This window comes from Lepidochelys kempii, chromosome 2 (assembly GCF_965140265.1).
Source record: "Lepidochelys kempii isolate rLepKem1 chromosome 2, rLepKem1.hap2, whole genome shotgun sequence".
NCBI lineage: Eukaryota > Metazoa > Chordata > Testudines > Cheloniidae > Lepidochelys > Lepidochelys kempii.
In genome coordinates this window covers 81,628,744-81,645,968 of record NC_133257.1, presented here as the reverse complement: position 1 = coordinate 81,645,968, position 17,225 = coordinate 81,628,744, and the positions used below count along the sequence as shown (strand labels likewise).

General features: G+C 40.1%; 1 protein-coding gene across 5 annotated transcripts in view; it reads left to right on the top strand.

Annotated features, from left to right (window-relative positions):
• The window catches only part of LAMA3 (laminin subunit alpha 3), a 190,227-nt gene that overhangs the window by 123,790 nt on the left and 49,212 nt on the right, over positions 1-17,225 (top strand). For 4 of the 5 annotated variants that reach the window (XM_073331377.1, XM_073331378.1, XM_073331379.1 and 1 more), the window contains 6 exons: positions 923-1,063; positions 2,908-3,072; positions 5,897-5,998; positions 7,049-7,132; positions 10,008-10,238; positions 14,705-14,818. In XM_073331377.1, coding sequence (XP_073187478.1) covers positions 923-1,063; positions 2,908-3,072; positions 5,897-5,998; positions 7,049-7,132; positions 10,008-10,238; positions 14,705-14,818 — 837 coding nt within the window. Of the gene's footprint in view, positions 1-922; positions 1,064-2,907; positions 3,073-5,896; positions 5,999-7,048; positions 7,133-10,007; positions 10,239-11,914; positions 12,141-14,704; positions 14,819-17,225 lie in introns of those variants that run through there. The other variant, XM_073331381.1, reaches the window with a different exon arrangement.

Here is a 17,225-nt window from a genome sequence, read left to right as displayed (position 1 = left end):
TTCAGTGCCCCAGTGTATGCATGATGTTTACCATTGCTGTGATTTGCATAGACTGAACTCTATAAATGTGAAGTTTCATATGTGACCTTTCACATATAGGTTTGGAAGAACCAGCTTGAGGATTTTGGTTAGGAAATCACCTAGTAGTATTCAGAACTGGGGCTGATCAATGTTCATTACTCAACAGTGAGCTACAGTAATTACACTGCAGATCTTTATTCAGATCGAGTGGAAAGGCTTCTCAAAAATGACATAGTTTTTCCATGTGCAATTGCAGTGAACTCTATTTTTATATATTCAACTTTGCTGATATGCAATTGGGTCCGTATATTTAGTAGCTAAGAAGGAGACCTTCCTGTTGTGCATGCAGGAGACAAAGCTATGAATAAGTTATTGGCACAGAAGTTCCCTTTCAAGAGGAGACTATTTCATTTGCATTTGGAATACCATTTACAGAAGACCATAAGTAGGGCCGGCTCCAGCATTTTTGCTGCCCCAAGCAGCAAAACAAAAACCAAAAAAACCCTTGCCGCCGAACACGGAGGCAGAGTGATGGCAGGGCCGCCAAATTGCTGCCGGCGACCGAAGAAGAGTTGTGTCCACGCCGCCGAATTGCCGCCGAGCATGAAACGCATGGTGACGGAGCGGCCACCGAATTCCCGCCGCTGCTGAGGGCGGATTGCCACCCTAGAGCCCAACCTCCTGCCTCCCCTTTACGTTTGCCGCCCCAGGCACCTGCTTCGTTTGCTGGTGCCTGAAGCCGGCCCTGACCATAAGTAACAATTTCACATTTATATTCTCTTATATTTTATAAATATTTAAATGTTCCTGTAGGAACTTTGTTTTAGGTGCCTGGTATTTTGCGGGTTGATTAATAACATATGGAAAACTTTAATAACTTTTTTCAATTGTTCTTTAACAGGAGAATGTTGAAGGTAGGCAATGTGACATTTGCCGTCAAGGATCATTTTATTTGGATCCTTCTAATCCCAAGGGCTGCACTTCTTGCTTTTGTTTTGGAGCTACTAGCAACTGTCACAGCACAAGTAATCGTAGAACTAAGGTATATTTCATGTGTATTTTTAGTTACAGGCATCTATTGCATTAAGAAACTATCAGATTTCTTCCAAAAAGACAAATTGTATTTTACTGAATCATGAGAATGGGAAATATTCTCTGGAAACCACTGAAAAGTGTTGTGTTTCCCATGAGATGCCTTCTCTGCAACAAACAGTGCAACTTATGGTGCAGCCTCCTTAAGACCCCTGCGGAATCTGAAAGTGCTGCCCTGTGGGAAATGGTCTGTCTACCTCTCTGTTTCAGCTAGAGCTGAAGCCAGTCCTCTGTTCTAGGTGGCTACAGCCATCAAAGATTTTGTTGAAGGGAGATATCTAGTTACAGTACACTTTTCCAATAAGTTAATGAAGCAATTAATTTGATATCTTGCTTGTAGGAAATACGCACTACAGGTGTATTTGAGACCTAGATAGTGTGCAAGAGGTCTGTGGTAATATTCAACATGAGCTCTCTATGTGAACAGGCTCTGCCCTTCTTCATTTTCATAGGGAAAAACATGACACAAGAAGGGAGGAGGAGGAGGGAAATTGGGATATACTCATGTGATAACATAAATGAATGGGAGGAATTATTTAAGGCTGATAAGCGTTGAAAACAAGGAGAAACAGCCTGAAAATAAACAAGGGAATATTTAAATTGGACATTACAAGAAACATTTCTAATAAAAGACAGGAAAAACATGTTCTTTGATCCAAACATCTCAAAGTTCAAATACAGATCCAAATATTCCTGAGCTTTGAGAATATCTGAACCTGGATCTGGAGGTTTGGTTTAGGCTCAGATGTGGACTAGGTGTTATCTGGATTGTAGCACTTTATTCTTTAAGCACAATGGGTGAAATCCTGGCCCCACTTGAGCAAATGACTAAGCTCTTGTTGGTGTCAGTGGAGTCAGGATTTCACCCAATGACTGCGGCTGCTGTCCCTACGGAAGCCTGTTGTTGAGCTTGTGGATATTTCGATGTCAGATTGTTCTGTGAGTGATTCCGAGACACATGCATTCATTTTTATTTTTGCCATTGTAATTCCATATAGCCATTCTGCTCTATAGTGTAATGATAGATGCCACCTATCTCACCCCAAGCAAAAGATAATTAATGCTAATGTTGAGACTTCCAGCTAAGCTGTAAAGGAAGTCAGGACCTGAAGTATACTGTAAAATAATTCTCCCTCTGCTATTCAAATGATATAATTTGATCCGTTGGTTTTTCTTTGTAGTATGGGACACTATCCCTGCAGAGGACATCTACATCTGTAAAACATTATTGCTCTGGCTTTTGTTTAAAACTGCAAAATAAAAACAGTTTTTTAAAACAATAGACTAAACAAAGCACTGGTGATTTTGACATAGGGTTAGTGCAGCACTAGTGAAATTTGCAGGAGGTTTCAGGAAGTAGATGAGTTAGGAAGACCTTTTTAGACTTCTTATTTAAAGGGGGAAAATAGTTTATGGACTTAAAATATAAGGCCAAATTCTATCCTTGGTTGCATACATGCAGCTTCTATTGACCTCAGTGGGGGTTGTGTTTACATATAACCAAGGACAGAGTTTAGTCCATAGTAATAAATCAAACACCCTTGTGCAGAAGGCGAACAGTAGGCTTATGCACCACTTATGATCCACTTAAGCCCCTTTTGAGGCGAATTTTAAGTGGGGCACAAGTGTTGCATAGGGCTTTGTGAAGTCTGTCTCTGGAGGAGTGAATTTTATCCTCATTACCTTGTATAATCAATATGGTATGTCTCATAAATGACGCTATACACTGAACCTGGAAAGGTTTTAATAAATGATTAAACATGGCCTAATTTCCCTTTTATATTTTGTTATTAGTTTGTTGATATGAGGAACTGGCGCATGGAGACAGCTGACTATAACATTGATGTCCCCGTAACCTTCAATCCAGGCAGCAATAGTGTAGTTGCTGATGTTCAAGAGTTGCCTACCTCTGTGCACAGTTTATATTGGGTGGCACCACAATCCTACTTGGGAGAGAAGGTAAAGGACACCTAACTAAGCTGTTGTGATAATATTTGTTCTGTTTTTTCCAAGATCATTGGTAGAATCCACTCTATCTTTCTAAGTGATGTTTGTTTTCTTTCCCATGGATTTCTAACCCTCCTCTGACCTTCCTGAAATCACAGCACTCTGCTTTTGATGACAGCATTGAAAGTGCAGTCAGTTATAATGCTGGAGTAATCATCCTGGTGGATGTTGGGTAGATGTTTACATGAACTCTGTGGTCGACTCTGTTCCTAGTTTTTGGGAGCTGGTGTTCTGGAGGCAATTGCTGAACCACAGCCTCATATCTTGCTGCTGTCCCATGGTACCTTTTAAGACTCACTGAACATCTTTGGGGAGATTTTCAAAAGCATAAAGGGCAGTTAAGTGTTCAACTGCTGTGGAAAACTTCCCCCTTTATTCTTGATATCCTGCTGTCAGGGCTGATTTAAGAAAGGAGTGAACAGTTCTAGGTGGTCTGAATATTAAATTAATGTATTGTTGTTTGTTTGATATAATAACTTGAATTGTATGGCTGTGTGAAAGTATTACCGTGTTTCCTACTTAGTAACTGTGTGCTTACTAACTAATTGCAACAGGTCAGAGCATCGTATGAGGAGAACACTATTCTTTTAACCATCAACTTCTTTGAGCTCCTTTCTGCTCTTTCTACTTCATAAGGGAAGCAGCAGCTTGCTTTCTCTTAAACTTGTCATCATTCCACCGTGGGGATCATGTTGGTCAGTTTACACATTGCTGCTGATTGCTTGTAGCTTCAGTGTCCTATAACTCTGTCCAACTGCAGTCCCAGTTGTGTTTATAATGGTAGCTGGCTATACAGCATGTAAGTTCAGTACTCTGATTGTTAGGTGCAATGTGGAATCCATCCACCTCATCACATGTGGGAAGCCACTAGGACAGATATTTGTCATATTCAAGGCAGGTGCAATTCACTTGGGCCCCATTTTGAGGATTTAAGTAGTGCATAGACCTCATGCTGGCCCACTGCACACTGGTGAATGTCACCACAGATGATAAATAGCAGATCTGATTAGGGTACTTCTTATTAGTTCTATGAGGTTCTCTTTGTATTAATTACAACTTTTAAAAAAAAGAAGGAAGAGAAGAAATATACTATGCTAAATGTTAACATTGAAACCAAACAGGTTAAGAATCCATGCCTCTCGGAAGTGAATGCCATGGTTAATATTTTTTTTAATATAACGAAAGTGTATTTTTATTTTCACTTTCCCCAAAGTCAGAACTTCCTGGAGGTATCTCTTTTCCAAAAAGAAAATCTTCTTTGGCTAGAGACCAAGGATGGAAAATCTCATCTTAAAAAAGTGAATGTTTGGGAAGGTTGTGGGATTGTAAAACCAGAGTGTTACAATGCCAACTCTTTTTTCACCTTAACTATAGTAACCACGGCCAGTGCCTACTAAAATACATATTTATACATAAAGGAAGGAAAACTACAGACCAAAAAGTAACCATTTTATTTATAGTGGATGTGTGTGTGGCATGCATAGTTTGATATTGTGATGTGCAGAATAAAAAGTGTGTTTACTCACAAGAGACTAAAACTGATAAAGCAGTTTTGCTTTATCTTGCATGTCTTGCCAAAAACAAACAACTGTATGATTAGGCAATGTGGAGTGTAATGGGAATTGGCTGATAAAATGTTGTTGCTAGCTCCGTTTGAAAAAAAAAACTGATTTCAATTTAGCAATAGTGCAACTCTTGCCTTTCAGCCAAAAGAGTTTGTTTTACTAATTACTCATCTCCAGAGACAAGGGTTCAAGTTTGACTTGTGTGGCAACTAAAATGGATTTATTAGTCAAAATCTAGCTCTCATGAACTTCCATCAATTCTCGCAAATTCCTTCCTGCTGAAGAGCAACCCAAAATAAATGGGGTGTTTGATTCCAAAAGTTTTGCACTGAGCAGAGCTTTGTAGAAAAAGCAGTAAAACACCTGTGTTACAATCTGGACAAAATTCTTCTCTGAAATCTGTACAGTTGCTCTTGATTACAGTATTGTCCTCTTTATACATACAATAACATCGGTAGGAGCTCTGTCTGCATAAGAAGAACTGAGGTGAGATTTCCTAGTGAGGTGTGATGTTTATAAGCGTAGGGTGGGCTGGCCTGAGAAAACCACCACTAAACGTGCTCAAACTGGCCTCTCCCTGCCCATCTTTCCTCTCTGCGCATATGGTTGTCTGTTGCCTCTTCAGTTTCATTGTCAGCTTTACTGCTGCTGCTATTGATAAAACCCTCTGAAGATCCTGGGGAGGAAAATGTATGCAAGCCCGTCCCTCCCCACCCCCAAGAGCATTGTATGAGGGTGATGTCATTGTGCCAATGTTTGAGAGAGAAGGTTCAACTGACTTTCAGGAGAATAATGGAATGTACTACACACAATGCCATCAAATGCACAGAATGAACAAGCTCAAAAATAGAGAAAAAAACATCTCTAATCTCTTTCAGTTATTGTCATCTCAATGGTTGCTTACAACAATGGTAGAACCAAAATCCTCAGATGGAAATGTGATTTTCAAGTTGACTCTTTAAACACGAGTTATATAAACTGGCTATCAGAATAAGAGACTCCAAAGTGATGGTGATGATTGTTCTATTCATTCCAGTTTTTGTTTTCAAGCAATGCATATATGCATATTTGCACATTTAGAATAGAGGAAGAAAGAGAAATTACGCTATTTACAATGCATGGTGGGGTGGGAGGGAGAACAAATACAAAATTATTTTAGTGTTTAGCAAAACTGCAGTAAACTCTTTATCATCTTGAACATTTTGTCATAGCTTTCTTCGTATGGTGGCTACCTAAGTTACTTAGTGAAATCTTTTGGCTTACCTAGTGAAGGCATGATTCTTCTAGATAAAAGACCTGATGTACAGCTAACAGTAAGTATTATATTTTGCTTTTTGAAATCAGGGAAATACTTTGTTTCACATTTAATATTTTTCAAGAAATCTCAACACAGTGCTATTTTTTCAGTTATCTAAAATGTACTATTGGAAAAGCTTGCTCTTTAGTAAAGCATTCTAAAAATATATACTACTGTGATGCTGCATTTCTACAAGTGTTCTTATTAAATTTTGTTCAAAGCCTTTATCATATCTATCTGTTTTGCTAAGATAACTTCTTATTACACATATCTGACTTGAGTGCAACAAAAAGATAAAATGGAATTTTCCCCTTAAAATACACCTGTTAAAAAGATAAATCATAGCCTTGCACATTTGTTACCAAGAAGGACCTTGATCTTGGAAAGACTTCTATGTGTGCTTTGTTTTACATGTGGGATTAATCCTATTCATTTCACTGGGACTTTTCATCTGTGTAAAGTTAAGCATAAGATTTTGCTGAATGGGTAGAAATATACTTCAGGTCAACCAGATTTGAATTTAAGTAGCTACGGGCCAAAGTTAGATCCTTAAATTTGTCACTTAAATCCCTGTGTCTGAACCTGGCACAAAACTAGGAGGGCAGCTTCTTTTCTGGTTCAAATGCAGCTGAAATCTTACAAGAGTATCTCTTCTCATGAGATTTCCGTGCTATCAAATCCAAACCCAAAGCGTAAACTTAAACTTGATAGGAATCTGAATACAGCTTCTTCAGCCCATCTTTAATTTTAATCCAATCTTCTAATGTGCTGGCTGAGAAGTACGTTGCATAGAGCATTGGAATGATATCTGATGTGACCGTCTCACTGCATCAGGATTGAAGGTCAGAAACCTTTCTGGGTCATATTTTGTTTTTGCAACCCTCCCCATCCTCACCCAAAAGTGCATCTTTTTGTTGTTGTTGTAGTGAATGCCATTAAAGTAGTGTAACTTAAGTTGTGTCTGCTGAATGACAGAATTACTGTGCTTCCGCAGCTTATACTGCATATCAACACCGGCAAATTAAAAGTATTCAATTTTCAGCATGAAAGCATTATTCTTACACAGGGTCAGCAAATGAAAATTGTTTATGTGGATCCTAACAACCCATTGCCCGACCGACAGTATTACAGCCGTTTGCAGCTAGTTGAGGTAAGAAATATAAATGGGATAGTTTAAGATTTCATCGCATAAGTTACAGTACATCGGCCATTGCCAAAACAGGCAGCTGCTGGAGATGCAGTTCTCCTGGAGTCACACTGGCTCACATGTTTTGGGACAGTCCCAAGACACAATCCTTTTGGCTAGAAATAGGTAGGAGGATTAATATGATTTTGGGTATCTCCTTAAAAATTAGTTCTCAGAACAGTGTTTTGGGTTATGTCCCATCATCTTGGAAACCCTCCAACTCATGGAAAGCTTGGTTCTCTAGAGCAGTGCTTTGTAGCCAAGTGAGTCAGAGTAATTTTGCTTAGTTGGAAGAGCAGACTGTCTCCAGGGATAGAAGCTTGGCACATTGACTTGGCTGTTCTGGCAGCTAAAGAGCTGGTAATATTTTGGAAAAGAAGGATCTCAGACACAATTGTTCTGCCTTTTTAGAAATCTTTAATTAATTCCTAATGGAGGGAAGCCTAGATATTGATCTCCTTCCCCCTCCCTTTCCTCCTTCCTTGTTTTCCTTTCCCTTCCTTTACTTTTTTGTTCTTTTTGTCTTTTTTCTCCTACCCTTATATTGTTTGGGGAGGAAAAATAAAATAAAAAGATTTAATCTTTTTTTTAGTTTTATTATTTGTTTCATATGACATTACCTCTTCCCTATATAATCTAAAAATATGGACAACATATATGCAAAAGTTACTTTAAAGTAGTTAGACTTACAAAATAGTTGATAATTTTAAAGGATATAAACATATGTGTCACAGACTTGAATGACAAATGGGAAGACAAGTGTCTTGAAAGTGTAAGGTATTATTAATATTGGTAGGAACCACTTAAAATTTGGCTCAGGAAGTTCCATATTGTCTCTCAATGGTTTCTAGATCAAAAATGTTCAGTTTACAATAATATTACATTTAATATTACAATTAATATGAATATTACAAATAATACTTTCCCCTCCCTAACTGCCAGCCCTGCGAACTCAGGCTGGGATCAGGAGAGTCAATTTGGGTTCTTTCTGGCTCAGGTATCAACAACAGAATAAGGATGCGGCAGGCCAAATTCCACACTGTGTTAAACTTGTGTCCAGTGATGGATTGATGCCATTTAACCCCCCTGAACTAAATGAACAATCTTTCCAGGGACTGGACATCTAAGGAAGGCCTACTCTTTAAAAAACAAAGGAGTCTTTCATGGAGATTTTCCTCTTAGAGAGAGTGAGTTCTTTCCTGGACCCCTATTTCGGCTGATCAGTGATTTTTTCCATGATTTGGGATGACTGAGGCAGCCCCAACTTGGGTCTTCAGCTCTCTCCTCTTGAGACAGATCCCCAGTTGTTACCAACACAATTTATGGCTCCACCCCTACCTGCCCTTGTGGGTACTGAAGGTGTAATATAGGGCTCCCACCCCATAACCATCATCGTGGGTACTCAGGACATAAGGGACCCAACTTTACCCCTCTGTGGGGTCAGGGCACTACCCCCCTGTGGGCTCAGGGCTAACACCCATTCCCAGTGGACTCAGGTCTCTGTGGGTCTGTGAGGCCTTTTCCCAATGAAAGAGCCATCACACAGTGAATACCCTTAAATATGTACAAGTATTTATTAACAATTAGCAACAAATCAACAGAATACATATGCCGAGCATCTTATGCTCACCACTCCCAGTAAAACAGATAGACGTCTCCCGATAGCTAGTCAGGGTCATGTCGTCTGGGACTCCAACTTCTACACAGTCTGGTCATGCAGGGGTTAAAAAGTTCTAACAGCTTTGATCTTGAGGTGTAACCTGAATTAAGTTCCAAAGTGCTTCTTTTCTGACCCTCATTATATAATTAAAATGAGGCTCTCTCTTACCTATGCCTTAAATTATTTTACTTAAAACATAGCTATGCAAAAAGCACTAACCAATCATTTTCACTATACAGGGGTTCACATGCCTAAGACAGTCTACTCATTAGCTTTTGCATTTTTTAAAGTTAGTAATAACTTCTCAAGGTCTACTTATCTTTATGCTTCGTTAGTGGGATACACTTGCAACAGCAGAACCTCATACTTTTTTATTATCAGGAAGAAACTACAGAAACTCAAGGTTAGTTTGTCCATTTTCTCCCATTCTCATGACTTTGTGAATATATATCTATCTCCTGTTAGTAGGGCTGCATCTGCAGCTAATGCTTTTCTATCTGTCTGCCTACACCAAGGCTGAATTCCCCTGACTCTGTAGTTTTGTTTCCAAATGATGGTGGCTGAAATGGCTGTGAGTTATGCTAAATCCATACACAAGATGGCTGTGAGTCATGTCAAGTCCAGGCCTCTCGTTACACAGGTCCACTTCCTACAGAGTCTCACTCTACTTCAACTCTCTGTGGCGCCATTTCCTTCTGCTGTTGGCTTTCAGGCACCAAAAACATCTCCTGTTCCTTGAATCACTAACTGACATTTCCCAATCACCAAAAATGCTTAATCAGCTCCTTTCTTCCTGTGGGAGACATCCCTAGCAATGCTCGTTCTCTGCTGCTCTCCAGCTGACTTCCAGACTTCCCTCACAGGTCTTCTATAGTCAATTGGGACTGATACATAGTCTCAGTTGCTTGGCTAGCAAATATACAAAGTGCGTATATGGGTTTCTTATGTCCCTTCTCGATGTTCCCACATTCCTTTTCCCACCCTTCATTTCTTTACATACCTGCTACCCACTTTCCTTACGTCTGTTTCACCCTCCCTTCCCTGAGACTGCAGGAAGTGGTGCTAGGTGATTGTTTTCTGTTACCATCCTCCCTTTTTGTTTCAGTGTCTGTTTCCACCAAGCTAATTGGAGGTTAACTCACCCCAGGGCCATATTTACTTTATATCATTAATGTACAGGGAAACTTCAGACATGCGAGCAACAATAACCTGGTATCTAGAGAAGAACTGATGATGATCCTGTCTAGACTAGATGGTTTACACATCAGAGGACTTTACTACACGGAGACTCAGAGGTTAACCCTGGGTGAGGTTGGGCTGGAAGAAGCTACAAGTACAGGAAGTGGAAGCATTGCATATAATGTAGAGACATGCTCCTGCCCCCCTGACTATGTGGGTGACTCATGTCAGGTAGGAAATTTTCTTTGCCGCTTCACTGTATCATTCTTGATATGTTGCTCACAACTGTATTGATTTAGTTAGAGAAAAAAGACTAATTGTTAGCAGTACTGGTTAATTTTAAGCATTTTATAGTTAAGTTTATGTACAGTTTTGATAGCTAGGGCCCAGATCCTCAGAGGTATTTAGGCACCTAACTCCCTTTGAGGATCTGGGCTTAAAATCCTTTCACTGTGTGAAAGGCACTCTAAAGAGGAATAGGTGAATTAGATACCTTCTGTGGAATTTGTGCTCCATTTAGCTGCGACTATGCATGTATAAAGTGTGTGTGTTATATGGATAATATTTTCTGTCATGAACAGAAAGACTAAAGAAGATCAGTCTAATTTAGCTTATGCAAGAGAAGGTTGAGCGTTGACTTGATCATGGTCTATAAGTACGTAGATGGGGGAAAGATTTCTGATAATAGAGGACTCTTTAATTTAGCAGAGAAAGGCATAACGAGATACAGTGGCTAGAAGCTGAAGTGAGACAAATTCACACTAGAAATTATTTGAACATTTTTAATAGTGAGGAAAATTATCCATTGGAACTCACCTAATATTCTCCATCACTTGAGATTTTTACATCAAGACTGAATGTCTTTCTAAGAGGTATGCTATAAAAGATAGCTCAAACAATTTATGGGCTTAATGCAGGAATTACCAGGTTAAATTCTAGGGCCTGTATTAGATAGGAGATCATACTCGATAACCATATTGAGCCCTTTTGGCCTTAAAATCTATGAATCTCTCTAAGTGGACTATATTGTACAGTAACAGCAGAGGTGAAGCTTTAAACTTCAAACCTTGACTGGAGACTCTGGAGAGCTGGGTCCCATTCTTGGTAATGATAATAGGCTGACTACCCAGACCCTTGGGAACAGAGTGAAATATGGAAGAGAGAAACAAAGAACAGATTGCACAGAATGTGTAGAATTGGTTACGTGTTCAAAAATGCTTAAGAGTTAAAGTAGCAGTTACTACACTAACCTGTAAACAATACATCTTAAAATGAGCATGAAAGAGTAGTGAATGGAGCAGAACAGCAACTGAGAGACTGATTGAACAAGCTCTATGTATTATTGGTCTGGGTCTTTCATTTTTGTCTCCTGGCCACATTAATAGGGCATTGTTTGCTGAATATCATTTTGAAAATATTTTCAGAAATTATTATTCATACACTCCGTGCTCTGTGCTATACGTGAAATCCAACTGATCAGCATACTCGGGCTTGCATTTAATATAGATTCCCAGTCCCACCCCACCACCTGCAATGTGCTGTCTTTATTTCCTATCCGTTTTTCCTTCCCTGCATTGAAAAAAATAGATAGCCCAAAGGAAGCAGTTGAACCACGGACTTAATGTAGCTCATAAGCCCTTCCCGTTTTTACAGTATTACTCAATATATGATTTCCTGTTCTAATCATCTAGCTCTGTCTGACTACGTTAGGTAGGGAGAAGGTGATGCCTGCCACACCTTATGTTAGATATACATTCACTTACAGGAGTTACAGTCTGGTCATTTAACCTCAGGAACTGTTATTTGTGCTGTACAACCTGACTCATGTATAAAGTTTAAAGGTGGGGCCCATCGCAGCATACAGCCTCTTATCTGAGTCAGAAGCTGAACAATAAGGCGGAGTATAAGAGAAGGTTTGAATAGTGAAAGAATACTGTACGTGAACAGCCAAGCTAAGAGCTAAGCAGAATGACGGCTGAAATACAGAGGCCGAAGAACATAGGATGGCTAGTTGTCTTGTTAATAGCTCTGGGGCATTGCTTGGGACAAGATGTACAACAGAGGCTAGCATTTCCTCACCTGCAGGGCAGAGGTCAGCAGCAACAAATTCATTTGGATTTTAAACCAAAAGAGGTAATTTCTTTCTTTCTTTCTTTCTTTTCTTTTTCTCGCTGAGTTATGCAGTTCTTGAAATTCAAACAATAAGAATGCGAATCTCCTAACCTTGAATTACATTACAAGAAAGATCATCCATGTACTATTGGTAGTAGATTGTTTACCACTGTCCACAAAAGCCAGAGCGCCTAACAGCTTCTGTGTACTTTTGAGTGGTTAAGAGCTTTTTGTTCATATGAAGTGAATATTGCAAAATGAAGCTGCGGTGACAGTTGTCCTCAAATCAGAGTGCTTCAGTACTCCAGTGTGTATGTTAGTGTTACAAATTTTAAATGTAAAGAGAGTAAAAATTGAAAGAGGAAAGAGCAGCATAGATTTGTTCAAATGCATGTGGATACACTAATAAAGTAGGTGTATTCATTTTTGCTTTGCCTGTAAGGTACTTGTTATAAATAATCCTTGTGAAGCTATATTTCTATTGATTGAGCTATTTCAAATATTGAGGTGGCTAGTCTCCTCAGAAAGCAGGAAAACTGATTGCCTGTTGGCTATAATGTAGGTTACATGTATAAATTCAGGGAGAATAGGTCCCTGCATTTATTAAAATGTATCTTAAAAAAGTCAAAGTGGGGCAAATTATGGGTTCAGCCCTTGCTCCCAGTGAAGTCAATATTAAAACTCATATTGATTTAAATGGTGCAGGATCAGGCCTTATGTACATTTAATTACATTAATCCCACATACCACTGAAAGCGAGGGTGGAATTTCCGACAGATCATAGGTGAACTCTCATTGTTCATTGCAGTATTCTGTTAAAATCCTTGTGCCGCTGCAGGGCTGAGGTTTTTCTCTGCCAAATGTATGTTTAATAAATTCCTAATTCTCATTCAGAATCTTTCATAAATACTCATGCCTAAAGCAACTAGACTACAGTGTATGGCCTGATTCTGCCAACCCTTACTCCTGTGAGTGGTCCCATGGAGCTCAGTGGCACAACTCATCTGAGCAAAAATTTGCAGGATTTGTAGTTTATGTGCCACTTATTTTATTCAATATGTTTTGGGCCTGATGGGGACTGTGCAGAGCTGCACTGCTTGAGGGGTAACTCCTGGAGGCATTTTGGAAAGCATGGTGTGCCCCAGGTATCACAGTCCCCTACCGCCTCTTAGAAGGATGTAGCATGTGATCTCCTGTACAGCCAGCCAGTTCAGCTCCCAGTGAGGAGGGGTTGGGGAGAAGGACCATGCCATGCCATTCTGGGGTGCCTAGTACTCCAGAAGGCCCCCACAGGAAGCAGTCAGAAGAATACAGGTACTGCAGTTAAGGCTGGTCCATGAATAAAGAGGCTCAAATAGTGGGGAAAGCTCTTTTCACTCTCCCTGCTTCTGCTCCCATGCCAGTAATGATCTGATATCAGCATATTAGTTAGCACCTAAATGGTACAGGCTAATACTGCTGACAGTTGTCTCTTGCTTCCTTTTCATTATCTTTCTCCAGTTCAACTCCTCTGTTTCCCTATTTGAAATTGACTTTGATTGATCTGACATACAATATAAATTCTGCTCACGTGCTTTCAGTGACTGAACATTCTTTTCATGTGTCACCGGTCCCTAGGACAAGCCTGTACTTTAAAATCAAACGGCTGCATATTTTGGAACCTTGTCTCACTCTGCCTAAACGTGGCTTCATATAGCTCCAGGTAGAATAATTTTGGAAATCATGACGAGTTAATATAGAAGTTACCACAGTGGAAGTGTTTCTAAAGAATACACTGTAGTTACCTGAGCACTAAGATTTTATGTAAACACTGTAACATATGAGGCGCCTGTAGGAAGCCCTTCCAGAACCTTCTGGTATAAATCTACATTAACATCTTCTGTGGTTATTGTTTAAAGGCCAAATGCTAGACCCCTTTGCTTAGCCGCAGGAAATGTCTTGCTCAGCAGTCTTCTGTGAGGGTCAGGATGATGCAATACCACTGCCAGAGTAGGGAGCAGCAGTGCAGCTACTCAGCAAGGCCCTGATCCTGCAAATACGTATGCACATGGTTAATTTAAGTACTGTGAGTAGTCTCATTTAAATCAATGGCATAAAGGTAAGGACATGCGTAAGTGTTTGCAGGATCAGGTCCCAAGTGCTTTAACAGTTCATGGGCTGGAGTAATGGTATTTTCGTCTACCTCTCATCCCTCCCCCCATGATTCTATGGTTTGGCCAGCATATCTCTGTAGAAACAAACCCACTTGTCTGTTACCACACCCAAACCCCCAAAGCCTGTGTGATACCATTCCACTTTGAAAGCTGCATTATTTTTATAAAATTATTTGAAATGATTGGCCACCAGCTGATATGCAGCTGGAGTCCCTTTCATCTGCTCCCTTGCCACTTTATAAGCTAAAATTATTATGATTAAGAAAGTAACAATTCGCTCCAAAAAAAGCCTATCAGGAAACACTTTCTACTATATTTTTCTGGGTGTGGCCAACAGTTTTTAAAATATTGATCTTTGTAGCCTGTGGAGGCTGTGGAATCCTTCTTTCCCCCACTTTTATTTACACATATATTTTCCTGTATACTTAATAGGAATGTAGCCCTGGGTTTTATCGTGAGAATAAAGGATTATTTACAGGACGCTGTGTACCCTGCAATTGCAATGGAAATTCAAATAGATGCCAGGATGGTTCTGGAATATGTATTGTAAGTAAAACATTAATATTGTTGAAACTAATGTAGAAAAGCAGACTATCCTTTTCTTTACTGAACTGTGGAAGACATAGCATTCCTTTCTTCATTGTTGCCACAAAATGATTCTTGTGTAACTGGTTCAATTCTTTGACTGAATTATATTACCTGAATTTTTTACTGTGTATGCATTTAGGTCCCAATCCTACAAACACTTTGCACATGCTTAACTTTGCACAGGTCAGTAGTTTCATTCAATCTTTATTCCACATTTCTCCCGTGCCTCTTCCCACAACTCTGGTTGTCCCATGCTACCCAAGTCCCCTCTATTAAGCACATGGGTAAGTGTTTGCAGGATCAGGGCCTTAGTTATTTTATAGAGTCCAGTCCAGCAAACTTTTACTCTCATGGGTAGTCCGTAATACTATGCACATAAGGGATTGTAGGACCCGACCCCATATTCAAATAAATAATTACATTCTTGAAAAACTAAGACACTGTTTGCTTGGTCACTTTGAAAACAAATCTTAGATTACAATTACACATATAATATGTACTGGAAAAGACAGGATTGGGCTAGGAGGAGAGAAGTTAGATGAATTACAAATCTGCAATTGAACTGTAGGTACAGTGGGGTGAATTCTGCTCCCAGATAACCATTTTAAGTCTGGAGTAACCCCACCGAAGTCAAGGAACCCCAGTGGTTGTGTGAGCAAGAAATTTGGCCTACTGTGTTTTTCTAGTTTATATTCTTGACAATTAAATAAAACCTTAGTTTTTATGGTTTATTCTGAAAAATTCCAACTTGAAAATTTTTGCTAATTCTTAACTGCACCCCTTTTATGTAAACAAATTCTCTTTCATGATTTATTTTCCCCTGTTTATTTTTTGTAAGCTATTAATTCTGCCTGCCTACAGCGCATTCCTTTGCAATATGCAATACCCTTTGACTTTGTTTCAACAAATCCTTTTGGTTAAATGTTAGTTATGAGACAGTTCAGCATGTTCCAGGGAATGACTCACAATGTGCTTCATTGGGAGACAGGACAGGCCATGACAGGAAAGCACTGCAGCAGAAAGATAGCTGTGTAGATGATGTGGATGAGGATGTGGAGATCAGTTCAAGAGAAGGCTGAAAAGTGTAAACTTCACTTTTTTAGCCTAAAATGTCATTTAGACGCAAGCACAATTAACTTATGAATATGTTGAGATAAAACATCCCCTGCCCTAGAGACAAACTATAAGATGAGCAAAGTCATGCAGGAAAACTTAGTGCAGAGGACACTTTCAAATGGCCTGATCCGAAGCCCATTGTAGTTGATAGAAGTCTATCCATTGACTTCAGTGGGCTTTAGATCAGGCCCAAAGTTGCCAGCTTCTGACCCCATTAGGTGGGGTTTGTCTGTTTGTAGGGAGAGCAGGGGGCAGACATCAAAACATTTGTGCACTCTCCATTGTGCTCCCTGAACTCTTCTTCCATCAACAGCCCAGTTTCCTCAGGAGCTATGTGCCAAAGCCTGCCCATTCTTCCCACTCATAGGAATAGATTGTTGGGGAGGTTGTGAGTTAATGCTGACAGGGTTTCTGATATCATCCTCTGGAACTTTCCTCTGGAGTTTTAAAGGATGCTGCTGCAAACAGTAGCTGTAACTCCAGTCACATCTCCCCTCTACTTGGCTATGCCCCCTTAAATTCTGAGGGAGGGATGATGAGGACGTTGCTGCTTTGGCTTCCGTCCATCATGCTTTAGGGCCATTGGAATAGGATTTTTGTTCCTTTCACCTTCTAGATGAAAGGGGATGATATGGTCCATTGAATGTGATCCATGTATGAAATCTATAAAAGGCTCCCCATGCCACAAGAAACCTTTTCCCCTCCATTTCTGTAGACTTCTCCTGGCTTCCGCATTGCAGGGTGTGTCTACACGCCGCGTTAGTGTGCACCAGCTGGGGTGTAAATTCTGGTGCACCCAGCGTGATGCACACTAAGTGGCCACGTGGACTGTACTAACGTCCACTAAAGCTATGGCTCTCTTACATACTAGGGGCGTGATTCCCAGCTTGCGTACGCATAGGGCTAGCGCGAGTCTAAATAGTAACGCAGGGGGGGCACAACTTAGCCATGCTGAGTACAAACTCACCAGAACCCCGTGCTGCTGCTGCTGCCTGTGTTACCATGGCAACACTGCTATTTATACTCACACTAGCTCTCCTTGAGCTAGCACAAGTAGGCGTACCTGAGCTGGGAATTGCACCCCCAACTCATAGGGAAGGCATAGCCAGAAAGTTCCCCAGCATGTATTAACTTAGCACTGTTTCAGATGTCATGCATCAGTGCACACTACAGAACTTTTAGTGGGCACCAGCAGGGTCCACACGGCCAGTCGGTGTGCACGATGCTGGCATTCACTAGAATTCACATC